This window comes from Epinephelus moara, chromosome 7 (assembly GCF_006386435.1).
Source record: "Epinephelus moara isolate mb chromosome 7, YSFRI_EMoa_1.0, whole genome shotgun sequence".
Lineage (NCBI taxonomy): Eukaryota > Metazoa > Chordata > Actinopteri > Perciformes > Serranidae > Epinephelus > Epinephelus moara.
The window spans coordinates 40,899,201-40,915,501 of record NC_065512.1 but is presented as its reverse complement, the minus strand read 5'-3'; the positions used below and the strand labels follow the sequence as shown (position 1 = coordinate 40,915,501).

The window sequence follows — 16,301 nt, the reverse complement described above, 5'->3', positions numbered from 1 at the left end:
CACTCTACATCATCGTCATGGACCTCCAGGCACCTCCCACAAGCACCAATTTTTTTAACTGCTTCCTTCTTCTCTGCTACTTTGAGAGCTTTGAACTTCTTGCAGTAATAGAGTCTCTTTCTGTGGCCCCTTTCTCCACAGACAACACAGGATGCTTGGGAGCTTGAGGAGTTGGTGGTTTTTGTTCGGGCATGTTTTTGTGGGACTCTTGTCTCCCTCCTGCTGGGATCATCGTCCCTGAGCTGGTCCAGCTGCTCATAAATCTTTTCCTGGTTTCTCAGAAACTTGAGGAGCATGTCAAACCTACCCTCAGGTGATGAGGCTTCCTCTCCTTCCGACACATGGACCAGCCACTCCTTCTTTAAGCCTTCTGGCAGCTTACTCTCCAGGGACTTCGTAACGAGTGGATTTTTCAGGGCGCCAGTGTCTCCCAGTTCACTGAGGTCATACAGGGCCTTTTCCACGATCTGTATCAAGTCGACAATCTTCCTGGGTTGGTGACTTCTTACTGGTGCCAGTGCCTGCAGCTCCTCAATGATTTCCAGGGCAATTGCTGTTTTATTTCCAAACTGATTTTCCAGCACACGAAAGATTTCATCCGCCGTCCCATATGTTGGCAGGCGAAGGTCCCTCACTACTTTATCCTCTAGGCTGCCCAACAGCTGGATTTTTCGGACCTCCTTGGAGCCGGTCGGTTCTCCTTGCCTTTGTAGTGCCTCCCACTCTTTCCTCCAGAGGTAGAAGTTCCGCTTGTTGCCGTCGAACTGAGGGAGTGCCGTTGGTTTCAGTTTGACAGTAGGTGACTGGTGTGGCGTCTCCTCAGAGGACTCCTTGTTTTCCAGCTTTGCCTGCAGTAGGGTAGCCTTGTCTGAAATTAACTCTTGCAGCGAACTCTCCACACTCCTGACGCGCTGCCAGAAGTCAGGCCGCTCTCCTTCTGGGACCCACCGAGTCCATTGGCGCAGGGTTTCTTTTGCCATTTTCACCAGCCCCTCAAGGTTGCTGAGCATGAGTTCGTATACCTCCAGCTTCAGGCTAGGTCTGCTTGCTACCAACCGCTTGCACTCTTTTTCAGCTGCCTCCACTGCAAAGGAGAGTTCGGGGCAGCCAAATTTTGCCATAGAACCTTCTGGACAGCATCCTCCACTTCCTCAAGCTTCTGTTCGCAGTCCTCTGCTGTTTTCCTCACATCTGCATTGATGTCCTCTTTAGCAGTAGGTTCGAGCTCCGCCTCCTCAGTCAAGGTTTCCACCTCCTCATTTGCCTCCAGTACCTTCTCGGCCTCAAGTGTGACCTTGCTGAAGGCTTCCACCAGTTCTTCTGCCGACATTTTCTTGCAAGACTTCAACAGTAAGTTTGCCTGTCGGGTAAACCGCTGCTTGGCAGTCGTTCTCTCCCTCTTCAGCTGCTGCAGGGACTTCGACTCGGCCATTTTGGACTTTACTAAGAACTTTGGGGCACTGGGCTTGGACGCGGCCGCGGGCTGGGCTTGGAGGCTGCAGTGGGCTGGGCTTGGACTCAGCAGTGGGCTGGGCTTGGACTCAGCAGTGGGCTGGGCTTGGACGCAGCAGTGGGCTGGGCTTGGAGGCTGCAGTGGGCTGGGCTGGCAGGGGCGTCGGGTGAACTTGGATACAGGAATTTCAGTCTGGTTTGAATAGGAGCTTTTCCAACCAGCTGGATACGGTTTTTCACTGTCAAGTGTTTCGCTTGCTTGCTGTATTAACCCCACACTTGAAGGGGTGTACCAACGCTGAACATTNCCCCCAGGTTTAGACACACATTTACATCCCATATCCACTATAAAATTATTATTTTAGCAGTGAATCACTGTTTTAGCAGCCTTAAACATGCTGTCTGCAGGTAGAAAAAAAATGACCCGTTTATCCTATGCCCACACTAGCAGCCAATGATCCAGCACAGTTATGTCTGCGCATCAAACACTTTAAATTGGGATTAAGCAGACCGCTGCAATATTTATCTGACCAAACAAGTTACAACAACTCTTCCTCACCAGCCAACATTTACACAAAGCACCGGGCGCTACAAACAACTTCACCCACATCTCAGGTACCTCGCATCCACAAATAAAAATAAAAAGCGTTCTTACCGGCGGTCCGTTCAGCTCTTTGTTGGTACTTTTTACACGCTCTGTGGGGAAACCAAACTCCTCTGCTCTGCAGTGGCGTCTCTTTGTTCTGCTTGACTTGACACAGCTGAGTAATTAACGTGCTCGCACCCCAGCTGATGAGCCGGGAGCACTCACCGCTGTAATTATGCGTACCCATAAATAAACTACTTTGATTGTGCAAACTGGCTGGCCGAACTATACCGAATTATATATAAAACTTATCTGGGGCTACCTAGGTGAATACGGGTGCAGACGTGCTCTACCAAGTACTCTATAATAAAAATACAATATTTACAAACGGGGTTTGGCTGGTTGTCATGTGTGCCGCAAGGCCGCCGCGGTTGCGGGCTCGCACATCAGCTGACGAAACAGCTGTTCGCCGCTACAATATTCGAACGTCATTTTTTAGCAATTTTGACAGCCCTAATAGCATGTTTTGGTCCATAACTCATTGAATCACTCATGAATTCTTGCACTATTTATGACAACACTTCACACAAATGTGTAACAGGATATAATAATGGAGTGGTGACATTTTTTATCCAAAAGGTCAAAGGTCAACTACACAGTGACATCATAATGTATTGCATAAAACACTTTTCTGGCCGTTACTCAGTGCATAACTCAGGAACAGAAGGGGAGACATACTGAACTGGTGAAACTGATCTTGGGTGTCCACCTTGAAACTGTGTTGATTGTATAAATCTCCTGTGCTGCTGGGGGAAGGATGTGTGTGAAGCATCCATGTTTTCACAGACATGGGTGTAGACTCTAAGTGCAACTTGCCTCCTGCACGGAGGCATACAATGGCAAGGCGGTAATTCTAGTTTTCAAACTTGAAGTCTTCAGCCCTAATCGATGATGGACATTTATCAGATTTCACACAACTCTTCTCTAGAGAAACAAAAGGCTTTATACTGTTTTTTCACATATGCAGTAAAACTCTTCAAGACCTGTAAAAACACTTTGATGTGTGAAATTGGTGGTGTTCCTTCTATCCATCCATCCATTTTCTGCCACTTATGTGTGGCCTGGTCACACTGGCAGTTGTGTAACCTTCTAGGTAGTCCAGATGTCCCTCTACCCAGCATCGTCTTCTGGAGGAGCTCCTCCAGGGGGATCCCAAGGTGTACCCAAGCCAGCGTTTGGATTGTAGAGGTAAAAATCGGTGCCTGGAATTGGGCCTGTAGGATCCCGACCTTGTCCTCCACTTGACTTCTCAGTTGTCCTCTGATGTCAATCTGGTACCTTGGATTCAGCTAATCAATACTCAAAGAAACACTGGAGACAGGCAGAGTCCGATGCAATCGAGTTTAATGTGTTCACAAGCTTCAACACATACAACTCATCGAGTCAAGCCCCGGAGCTGGACTGAAAATCTACTTTCAGTGCGTCTGCTTTTATGCTGGTGGAGACTGGAGAGAGTCTCCACCTTCTTCTGCTAATCCATCCCACTTCAATGCAAAGCTATTGGTGGCAACCTTTTTCTTTTTGTCCAATCGTGAACAGGCCCGATTTTAATGGTGTATCACTTTCATTTTGAGTCTGGAAGTTCCCAAATTTTCCACCCTTAGCTTCAGATTTGCTTTCACTTTATTTTTAAAAAACATGTGAATCTTAGGGACTTTCTTTATGCAGTCCCTTGTGCTCTTATACAATATAACCTTTTAAATGTGCATCAGGTAGTACAAACATTTGAATGTGTGTGTGTGCTATCATTATACAGAACATGATAGGTTATGTGTGTGCTCTGTAGTGTGAATACAATATTGACTCATAACTCTAATTTGTGAACACTTTAACATGTATAACAGTGCTTTAACACATATAGATTCATTCCAATCGGTCTTATAAGATCGTATACATAAAACATGGTTATATGATGGTTATATGGCTTTGTTTCTTAATCAACTTATGCAGTATAACACTTTTACTTGATTAGGGATTAACTCTTTACACTACAGGATCTACCCCGGTGTCTCCCACCAGTTTTAATGAGCCCGCAGAACCTCCAAAATATGTTGTGCAGGAGACATCCTGATTAGCTGGCTCCTTTCAACATTAAACAGCTCTACTATGAGCTCCTGCACATGTCTGTGCTCCTTACATTATCTCTAAGACTGAACTGAACCAAAACAGAAAATGCACCAGACTTCATTTTTCCCTTTGGGTTCAGGTGGTTTAGGTTGGTGTTTAAGCTGTTCATCGAGACCACTTAAAAAGTTGGGTCTCAGTCTGCTTCCAACAAGACACTGATGTGAAAACAAAGAAAACCAGTCACATGATTTTATGAGAGTGGATCAAAAGCTAAACTACCATCTGCTGGTCATGAGAGCTGTCAAGAAAGTGATCTCCTAAATACGATGTTCAGTTGCAGTCTTGATAGTCCTGATTATCAGGTAGTTGTTGGTGAACTCTTTGTGACACCAAAGAATATAAAAAACACAGCAGATTCAGTGCTGCATGACCTCCTGTCAGTCAAAACAATTTTCCCATGTGGCTCTGTGTAGTACTGATGACATCACCAAAATCGCCAAATAAATTAGTTCTCTCAGTTCACATTACCTCATGTTTATAGCTTTTGGATAATATGTAATAAGGCAAAGAGAACATGAAATAGATCAGAACTGTAGGACGATGAAATGGTGATTCAGTAAAACATTAAGCTTACTTGCGGTACAATATCTCTACACAATGTAAATGATTGATTTATAATCTGGATTATTAGAGGATAATTTACAAGTGAAAAATCAACAGATGCAAAATAAATGTAAAATTGTGATTTGTATCTCATCTGTACTATATAATGAATATAGGCTTGTTGTATATGTGCAGATACTTAATTTAAGGGGCATTGTGCTTAATGATTGTAGGATAGAACATCACATTAAATGTGCAAATATAAACTCAAGTGTGAAACATGCACAATGCAAATGCTCTGGAAGTGAAAGATCTAAATGAAATACAGTCATTATAAATCCCATTTGTTGCACCTGTCTTTGACAAGTGGAAATGTCTGCTGTGAAAAAGAGGTCTATGAAGAGAGAGAAAACTGACTTACTACAAGAAAATGGGAGAGATGATGGATTTGCTGTATCTGGTATGGATTCACCAGGATTCTATGTGAATCAGGACTGTTCTTTATTTATCAGAGAAGCAGTGTGGCTGCAGTGTGACTTCATTTTTGTTTGTTTATTTTGTCACTCCCTGAAGCTACAAATGTTTTTCCTGTAGCCTCCCTGAGTAATTTGAGGAAAATGCATGACCCTCCCTCAACCATGAATTCTTTATGAGATTTTTAAAACTTACCCTTTGATGTTTGAAAATTAAAAGTTGAAGATGAAATCCTGGAATTGAAAAAAGCCTCAGTTTCTCACTCTTGTTGTGCATGCTGGTAAATTCATGCAAAGGTTAGTATTTGGCCAAATTTTCAATGAGACATAGAATAAAATGATTTTGATGATATATCACCATTTTAAGTTCAGATTTGGTTGTGTTCAAGAATCGTCGGATATTTGAAAATCCAATTATATTTTCTGTTTTTACAGTTTTTGACGATGATAAATGGTGCAATTTTGGTCATTTTTAAAGACAACATTTGGTTTTTTTTTTAAGATTATTTTTTGGGCTTTTGCCTTTAATTGACAGGAGAGAGTGAAATGGGGGAGTGAGAGAGAGTGGGGGATGACATGCAGCAAATGGTTGCAAGCTGGAGTCGAACCCGTGACCGCTGCAGCGAGGCAACACCTCTGTATATGGGGCGCCGGCACAACCACTATGCTACGGACGCCCCGAAGACAACATGTTTGAATGCACGTTGTTGTTGTTGTTGTTGTTGTTGTTGTTGTTGTTGTTGTTGTTTAAATAGCATCCAATAAATACAAAATACAACCATTTAGAGTTTTATATCCATTCCCCGAGCCAAAATTTAAAAAAAAAACATGAGTCCGTCCTTAGTGCTTACAATATTATTATTATTCTTTTTAACTCACATATACAACAATTCACATGTTGAAAATAAAACAGGGTTTGGTCTTTATGGTATAAGGTTCAGAGGGCAAATTCTGCTATTTTTATAAATAATATTTTATTTAGTTTACTTTAATAATTACAACAAAACAAGGTTTATTATGCTATTCACAAAATTAAAAAAATATATATTAAGAAAAGAAATAAGCCTCAAACATACTGCTATTTTAGATTAAGTATTTCATTCAGTATTCCATTTCCATTTTTCTTCAGCAAGTGTTTTCTTTTCTCTTTTCTCTGTGGAATTGGAAAAGCCGATGAAGCAGCTTTTAGACTGTGGAGCTACATCATTCATAGACAGCAACATATTTACTGTTGGTTTTGCTTGTAGTTTTGTTCCTTAAGAAGGGGTGTAATAGCCCATAATCTAAACCAACATGCTCCCTTAGCTTATATGCATCCTTTGATGTGCTGCTCATTATATGATTGAAGAGGTCTGTCCAAATTCAAAAGAAAGAATGTTTTTACAAATCAAAAACTGCAAGGTGGTTCATTTTATCATTGCATATAAAAAAAAAAAGAAAAAGAAGTATTTTATCATCATATCATTGATTCATTTCATTCATGCATTTGTTCTTCAGATGCTGAGCTGTCTTGAACATATGTACCATGACCTGGGCTTGGTCAAAGACTTCAACATCAACCCTATCACACTCAAGAGATGGCTGGTGAGACCTGGACCTAGTGCGATTTGCAAATTCAATTAGAAACCAACCAATACCACACCACACCACAACAATATCTCTAAATACTTTACTGGCCAAAAGCTCAAAGATCTCAAGTCTCCTCTCTGTCTCTCTTTCTCTGTCTGTCTATCTGTCTGTCTTTCTCTCTTTCTCTGCCTGTCTGTCATTTTCTCTTTCTCTGTCTGTCTGTCTGTCTGTCTGTCTCTGTCTGTCTGTCTGTCTGTCTGTCTCTCTTTCTGTCTGTCTGTCTGTCTTTCTCTGTCTGTCTGTCTGTCTGTCTGTCTGTCTGTCTCTCTCTCTCTATAAAAAATAAAAAGTAAAGAGAATAATGAAAAAACAAAAACAAAGTCTATCTCATAGTGAAACATGTCTTGTTGACATGTCTCTCTCTTTCTCTGTCTGTCTGTCTGTCTGTAGCTTTGTATTCATGACAACTACAAGAATAACCCCTTCCACAACTTTCGCCACTGTTTCTGTGTCACCCAGATGATGTACAGCATGATCTGCCTCTGCAGCCTACAGGTAAGCAGCTTCTTGGAGACCTGAATGCTGTGAGACTTGAGGCTTGGTTCAATAAAGAATTGAGCTGAGACTTGAAAGCAAAGTTTCAAGTTTTGAGCAGGTAAAATTGGGGAATGATAAAAACTAACAATGGCAGGCCTTGTATGCCACTCACCCTGCACATTATGTTTTTTTAAAGTCCTATATGTTGGTCCCAGTTACATAAAAAAAAACCTCTGTAACACAGCACTGAAAAGCTGAGATCTTAACATGCTGAAATGTCAAGACATCAAATAGTCAGCATCTTAGCTTGTACACTGCTCTGAGACTGACACTTAGATTAAAGGGGGCATTCACCACCAAGTTTTCATGTCAAAGTCAATGTACTCATCATAAGGAGTCCCTCTCAGCCTGTGGAAACAGTTTGCAGAGTGTATTTATGTATATGCTTATTTACTACTTGCCAAAAGTTAGATAATAAGATTCAGCAATAACTAGTTAGCTTAGAACAGGGGTGGCCAACCAGTCAGAGACCAAGAGCCACAAAAATTACTGTGGTACTACAAAGAGCCACATCATACACATGTGTGGTTACAAACGCACTCCCTCTATCACACAAACACGAAATGACATAAAATCAAAATCCATACATTTTCAATTTTCAAAGCCAGATTTATTTATCTCACACACAAATGAATAACCATGAATAGAGATACACACAGTCTCTCCCTCTCATACTGTCTTTCTCCACCCCCCTCCACATCCACAGTCTCTCCCTCTCTCATACTCTCTCCACACACAGTCTCTCCCTCTCTCATACTCTCTCCACACACATCCACACACAGTCTCTCCCTCTCTCATACTCTCTCCACACAGTCTCTCCCTCTCTCATACTCTCTCCTCACACAAAATCACTCTCCGACTCTGCTAAAAATGTCCTTTGTTCATCTTCATACTATCGCTTAGCCACGCATTTCTTCCCTGCCATTTTTTGTTATATCAATATCGCCACCGTGCTGTCGTCCTGCATTCCTCCCGAACTCCACGCCCTCTCACCTGCCCATGTGCACTCCTCTCTCTCTTACTCGCTCCACTTAAGCCTGTTATATTTCTTAAAGGGCTATAGCACTCATAACAATGAACTGATTTTTTTATGAAGGATGGAAGAGCCGCACGCCGATGGTTTTAATTAATGGAAGAGCAGCACACTGATATGCTAAGAGCCGCACCACCCCTGGCTTAGAATAAAGATTGGAAAAGGGGAAACACCCCCCCATAACCACCATGAGAATAAATATATTTCCCAAAATGTTATGATTCTTTTAGCAGCTCTGCCTGTTAGTTGGAATAATCAGACTGGAGAAGACCATCCTGATGACGTGAGCTCAACATTCTGTTTTACTCTCTGTATCAGTCTGGACTCAGTGCTGCCCCGCCCTTTTAGTGGGTGGGAGTACTCACCTTGACAGACAAACTTCTTTAGCCAGTTAGCCTAACAAAACATCGGGAACATCATCATCACCAACAATGGAGCCAGTTGATAAATCAAACTTTTGCCAAATCCAGTCAGAAGAATGGCAAAAATGTATTTCCTCTAAGAAACTCCAAGAGTACATATTCTTGTTGTTGTTTAATTGTTGTTATTGACTCTATTTCTGCAATCACTTCAGTTATAGCTGTGTTTTCTCTACTAACGTTTGAGTTAGTGCTTCGGGAGCTGCCATTACTGTTCTTCAAGCTGCGGCCAGCATTTTACATCATCAGCTACAATTTAGTCCCTGATTGGCTGCTTACATTGTCAACTACAATGTGGATTCCTGATTGGCCCACATTGGATTTTACTGTAATTTCTGAAGTGTTTGGGGTGGCAGCAAGTCTAGACTGATACAGAGAGTGAAATAGAATGTTGAGCTCATATCATCAGGATGATCTTACCAGGCTAAAGTAATGGCATCCTGAGCATAGAATGAAGACAAGCTTCCCCTGTGTGTGTTGTAACTCAAGATTCTCTGTGGTTTGTTCTGGTAGGCGGTCTGACTACCCAACCATGTTAGTGCATTGCACTGGCTAGCTAATCCTCACCACTCTGCACTGTGCTTATACAGAGGTTACAGCCAGTTACTGCTGATATATCAGAAGTGTAAAACCCACCCTATAGTTCCCCCCAGGTTAACACTGTTAGCTCTGTAGCACTGTTGCCATTGTTAGAACTGTTTTTTTGCAGCTTTTTTAGCTGCTAGGCACTGGCTCAGCCACCTCCATGTTGAGAACTGTGTGCAAACAATCCTGGCTCAGACTCATAAATATGCTCTGAATGGTTTACACAGCTCCTTTGAAAAGTAATAAAATATAAACCCACCATGGCTTTTTATAATGACACTCCTTGTGGTCGTTGATGCAGTTTTCACAAGCAATACTGTTATCTTTGGTAAAAGAAATTAATTTGATAAGTTACTTTAAAGTAAATTTAAATTAGATGTTTTGTTCTTATAAGCTTTCTGCTGATGTACTGTGTAAATACAGTTAAGTAATGGTGTTCCCTGTTGGGATGATATTTTCATTTCTGCTGACCAGAATGTTCACAGAGATTTCTGGAGCGGATATAGTGGGATTTGGCGTTTGGCTGTCACTGCAGTGATCATGCTTCTTCAAGATCCTGCTCTCTGAATTTTACACTTTATGTTTTAAGTAGAGGTCGACCAATATGGATTTTTTTATGGCCAATGCCGATACCAATGTTTTGCCATCAGCCTCAGCCGATGACCAATATGTACTGCCGATTTTTTTGAGCCTATATTTGGGGCCGATATTGTTTTTTCTCCCTCTATTTGCATGATAGAAATGTCACAATAATAACAATGAGGGGTACACAAGTGTTAATTTTAGAAAAAATAACAAAAACTTTATTTAACAAACACACAACACACACAAGTCTCTCTTTAAAAAAGAAATATATATATATATATATATATATATATATATATATATATATATATATATGTTTTAGGGATGTAACGATATGGAAAATTTGGTATCTCGATTATAGTGACCAAATTATCACGGTAAACGATAATACCACAATATGCTGTAAAATGTTCAAAAAATAGATACATTGAAATAATTTCACTAAATCTTGTAACTTCCTTATCATACTAAAATGTTAACAGCCAAAATCTTATATTAAAATGAAACTTTCACATTAAAGGGCCAAGGGATTGGCACAGCAACAGAAAGATTTATTTCAAATGAACAAAATATGTAAACAAATTACAAGAACAAAGCTTATTTGTCTGGTGCATTTTAACAGTCAGCAAAATATGTAAACAATATAGGAACAAAACTTGTTCCTCGGGAAAATTTGTGCAAGTAATAGTGCAACTTAAAATAACTTTGAATAAAATAAACTTTAAACTTTAAACCTTAAATAAACATAAATGTGCAAATAAATAAACAGGCACTTAACAAATTAAGAGTCGAAATACCATGCATAACTGGCCGTCTATATCAATTCTAGCTCGCCATACAATAACCATAATCATAGTGATTCAGTCATAGTTGATCTCAATTAGCGATAATATAAAATGAATATGTTTACATTACGTTATGTCAGTTTATATTCTGTCGGCTCCGCTCAGTGTTTTCAGCTCCATTTCGTTTTGAAACACTTAGCAACATAGCTGCTAATACAGCTATTAGCTACTCAGCTAGTATTAGCTCCTAAGTGTCTTAAACGAAAACGGAAAATCTAGTCGCCGTTTAGGAGGACAGATACGGCTCAAATGTCCCGTATACGTCAAGAGTTACACATTATGACAATCTTAGTAAAACCGAAGTCCCTCACACAATAACTGGCGTTTTGCATAGCATACCTTGCATTGGCTGTAAAGCTGTGGATGATGGTCACGGAGATGAGCCAGCAGATTTGTAGTGTTGCTACCCTTCGCAGCAACTTTCTTTCGACATGTTCTGCACACAGGATAGTTGTCCTCCACCAGCTGTCCGTCGGCATTCTTCAGAAACCCAAAGTACGCCCAGACCTCAGATTTTGTGCGTTTAGTTTGGGGGTAAAATTTCCTGAGTGCCGCTATCACCACCTTCCGCCATGTTTTCATTCTTTGTATTTACACAAGCTACGCATTCACGCAGCGCCTGCATTGCGAGACTTGGATGAGGCTGTTATTACATATCCTGATAATCCACCGCGATAATGCAATTAATTTAAACATAAACGGTAATTCTTACTGTGTAAAAATTAACTGAGATTTACTGTAATATTGGTAATCGTTACATCCCTAATGTATATATATTAGTGCTGTCAATTGATTCAAATTTATAATTGCGATTAATCACATGATTTTCATAGTTAACTCGCAATTAATCGCAAATTAAATCGCACATTTTTTATCTGTTCTAAATGAAAAGTTTTTTAATACTCATCAATATAGGAGTGGACAAATATACTTTTTATGCAAATGCATTTTAATTGAAACATTATGCTGAAAGCACAACACGACAATGGAGCCCAACATGGAAAAACAAATGGGCATATTGACCTGAATGTCATATAGTAGTGTCCAACTTAAGTTCAACCCAAGTTCATTCCCTGGATCCTGGGGGAAAACATAGGCTCACAAAACACATCCCCTACTAAGTGGGAACAAAACAGTCATACAAAAATAAATTAAAACAAACAAATAAAGTGCACATGTAACGGTGCACATGTAGTGCAGAACTAGGACTCAGCCTATACAGTATAGTGCATTTAGGACTCAGCCTATATAGCGAAGTTAGTCAATCAGTCACTAGTCAGTCAGTCAGGTAGCCAGTCAGTGGTCAGCTACTCAGTCAATCAGTGGTCAGCTACTCAGTCAGTCAGCAGTCAGTCAGTCAGTCAGTCAGTCAGTAGTATGCCAGTCAGTCAGTACGTCAGTCAGTCAGTAATAAGCCAGTCAGTCAGTCAGTCCATCAGTCAGTCACCCAGCCAGCCATCCAGCCAGTCAGTCACATCCCTACTGGGAACAAAGCAGTCATACAAAAAAATAAACTAAAACAAACAAAGTGCATATGTAACGGTGCACATGTAGTGCAGAACTAGGACTCAGCCTATATAGTGCCATTAGGCATAGAAACACCACTAAGGTCACGATTAGCCTACTTCTCTTTCTTTGCATTAAGCCAACTGGCTTAATGTCCGAAAATGTAAACAGGCTTGTCTGTTTGAGCAACTGCTCAAACAGACAAGCCTGTTTACATTTTCGGACGACAGGGCAGCTCGCTTCTTCTGAACAACATGCCCTGAGAGTGAAAATAACCTTTCACAGGGTACGGATGTGGGAGGTGTTGCCAAGTACTTGTGTGCAAGGCAAGCCATCTCGCTGTGTGCCCCTTCATGTTTGGACCACCACTGCTGGGGACAGTCCTCCATGGCAATAGGGGGCTCTGCCTTGTAGCGCTCCACACATTTCTCAACACAAACCTGCTGCTGTTCGAGCTCCGCTGCGTTTGATGGGCTATGCTTGAAATGGCCCACTACCTTTCTGCATTTAGCCAATACACTGTCATTGGCCTGTTGTGCAGAGACACTGTGATGGCTCGGTGGACGCTGTGTACAATGCAGGGCATATGTTCGAATGGGAGTTGCCTAGCCGCTGCAATCATATTGCGTGCACTATCGGTGGTCAGTGTGCTCACTTTCTGTTCGATGTTCCACTCTCTGTCTACGTGCACAAAATGCAGCCAGTGGTTTTGCATATTACCCAGAGGGCGTTTCGGGCCGTGTTGAAGGCTACTTAAAATAGCCCGTTTTATGTTCTTTTATAGCCCTTTTATTGTATTTTTGTTGTAGTTTAGACTAACTTATTGTTGTGGTTGGGGCTGGGCTAGTTTTGTGTGCAACCGTAACCAAGAGTGTCATATCGTTTAGTGACTTCCCTCAACAGCGAGAATTGGAGAGTCAACTTCATAGCTGTTTGCACACGAAAACATTGGGTTCTGTAATGCCGTGCTGAACTGTGCCTGTATAATATAAAGCAATTACGTCAGGCTATCTGGTAAAACCTCTGATCGAGGTATCCACTATAACAAATGTTAACGGGTCGGAATAGCAGTGGTCGGAAAAATGGCGGAAGTATGGTCGGATTATTGGTCAATATGTGTGGTGTCGTCTGTGTCCGCGCTGAGCAGAAGGGGGAGGGGTTACAGACACAGCATGTGAGCACACAAACAAGAGGGAGGGAGAGGAGAGAGAGAGAGCTGCGGGGGAGGGGAAAGCATGTGTTGCACGTGTTCTCCTGCAACACTGGGCTGCCTGCGAATATGCCTGTCTGTAAATCAGGCCCCAGAAAAAAAAAAAAAAAAAAATCAGCTGAACGCTCCCGGGTGTCGGCTGATGCCGATGCCTTTAAAAAATCCAAATATGGGCCCGATATATGCCGGACGATAAATCTGTCAATCTCTAGTTTTAAGTCGAGCCCCAAACCTCTGAATCTTCTGTTTGTACACAAAGGTATTGTTTAGGCAGTGTCAGTGCCATGAATACATACATATATGTGCAGAATGGTTGTTTAATGACAAGCTTGTTGTATTGTAAGAATGGAAGAAAACTAGCAGGTAAGCCACTTCAGAGGAGCGGGGTTTACTTCTTCCCGGTCAGATACAAGTGCACAGTATATTCACAATGCAGGGTTTACATAGGGTCACACTGCCACCTACTGGCATGATATATTTATGCAGGCACACACATATATATCACATATCCCTCTTTTTTAAGAATAATTCCTCTCATGAAAATGCAAACAGATAGTGAATGTTTAGCTGCGTCAACACTTCAATAGTAACCAACCTTGCATAGTAGGTAATTACGAAATAAAAATAACAAACTGAAATTAGCTTCTGAATATCTCAGTATCCCCTGTAATCTGTAAACAGTACTTTTAGTCCAGGGGCCAAGGCAGATTTTGGTATCACTTAAAGGGACCAAACAATTTTGGTATTTTTGACTTCCTCTATGTCTCTAGTTTACATTTTGGTATGATAGACCTGCCTATCTAGTAGGTTAATAAAATTTTTTGGATGATCTTTGGGTCCTCCCCAAAATTTAAAATAGTCAAAATTTTGGCTTCTCCAAAAGGGACAGTGTCTGCCTTATCACATGAATCTCTGGGAAATAATTATCAGAATGTCACCAAATTTGGACTGAATGTTCACAGACAGTTGCTGCACACGATGCAGCAAAGATTTTATCAGTACCTTGCTCCTTTTAAAAAATGTATACACCTAAACACACATGAATTATAGGTGGACATGGAATAAGGAATAAAAAATCCAAAAGGCATGAATATATGTGTTTGCTATTATTAATGTAAATAAGCCAATCACCCCAAAATTGCATTTATATGTGCCAAAGAACGTCATCTTATCATAAAAGTAGGTTATTAGATTATTCACCTCACCATCTGATGTCACCAGCCCCTGACAGGTAACTAGCGCAGCCAGAACTTCAAACAGACAAATAGAATGGGGCCCTATTAGTCCAGGGGCTAAAGGGATCATTTTCACAACTTGGTAGGCCCCTATTACCCACGGGGACCAAACAATTTTGGCATTTTTATCTCTCTACAGGTCTCTAGTTTATATTTTGGTATGATAGCCCTGCCTATCTAGTAGCTTAATTATAGTTATCATTCTGTAAACAAACTTACACCCGTGTAGGCAAAACACTACAAATAGGGTGAAAAATTAACTAATAGATATGAACTAATAGAACTTGCCCAGTTGATCACTCATATTAAGACAAGTATTTTTTGTATTACAAATTTTCTGAAATACTTTATTTAAATATGCACCAATTTTGTTAATGAAGACAATCTCAAGGAGGGGAAATTGATTACGCCGTTACTGTGCTAACACTCTGTGTTACTGTAGCCTACAGTAGGCCTACTAGCACTCAGAGCTGCCCAGTTGCTATTTGACCCATAACTAGGAGGCAAAGAGAGTGCTACCAATTGCCTAAGGCGGACTCCCAGGCTAGCAGAGGGAAGGAGGTGCCTTATTTCTTGATTGTTGGCCATCCTAAAATAGGGGGAGCCACCTGCTGCCCTCATCCTTGATCAGTACTTCCGAAGAAGTCAGTCAAGTCAGTCGGATGAAGTCCAGAGACAGGTAGATGGATATCAGTAACACTGCCACTGAGGAGGAGGAGGAGGAGGAGGAGGTGGTAAGAGAGGATGCAGGTGACATTGAGGTCAGTATGCCAGTCAGAGAGAGAACCATGGAGCAAAAGGGTTGGAGTTAGATGGCCTAGGGCAAATGACAGTAAAGAATGGGAGATAGTTAATAGAGATTTGTCAGTAATCTTAAGCAGGCTTAAAGGAAATGCAATAGAAAGGTTAGAAAAGATGGGAGATATAATTTACTCATATGGTGCAGAGAGGTTTGGGGTGCATGAGATAAAGAGGAGTGAGACGGTACAGTCAGGTAAGTCTAGGCAGCAAAGAGAAATAGAGAAGTTAGTTAAGGAAAGGAGACAGTTAAGAAAGCAGTGGAAAAATGCTACAGAAGAAGAAAGGGAGGGAATTAATGTGTTGCAAGAGGAGTTTAGAAGCAGGCTAGCAGTTCTTAGAAGGGCAGAGCATCTCAGGAAAAAGAGGAGGAAGAAGGAACATGTAAGGACAGGTTTTTTCAGGGACCCTTTTAAGTTTGTTAAAGGATTGTTTAGTCAGGAAAAGGGGGGGCAGCTCAAAGCAGAAAGGCTAGAGGTTGAAGAATATTTGAGAAATACATATTCAGATTTAGAGAAGAATAGGATAGTAGGTTTTCCACCGGATATCCCTCCATAAGGAGGGACAGAGCATGAGATGGATGCTAAACTTTGATAAAGCTTATAGTTAGGGCTTGCTCAGGCTTGCCCTGTACCAGCCCCTAGTTAGGCTGACTTAGGCCTAGTCTGCCGGAGGACC

General features: G+C 41.2%; 1 protein-coding gene across 3 annotated transcripts in view; it reads left to right on the top strand.

Moving 5' to 3' along the window:
* Window positions 1-16,301, top strand: part of pde9aa (phosphodiesterase 9aa) — a 160,855-nt gene that overhangs the window by 29,811 nt on the left and 114,743 nt on the right. For all 3 annotated transcript variants that reach the window (XM_050048350.1, XM_050048351.1, XM_050048352.1), the window contains 2 exons: window positions 6,739-6,825; window positions 7,261-7,365. In XM_050048350.1, the coding sequence (XP_049904307.1) occupies window positions 6,739-6,825; window positions 7,261-7,365 (192 nt within the window). The remainder of the gene's footprint in view (window positions 1-6,738; window positions 6,826-7,260; window positions 7,366-16,301) is intronic.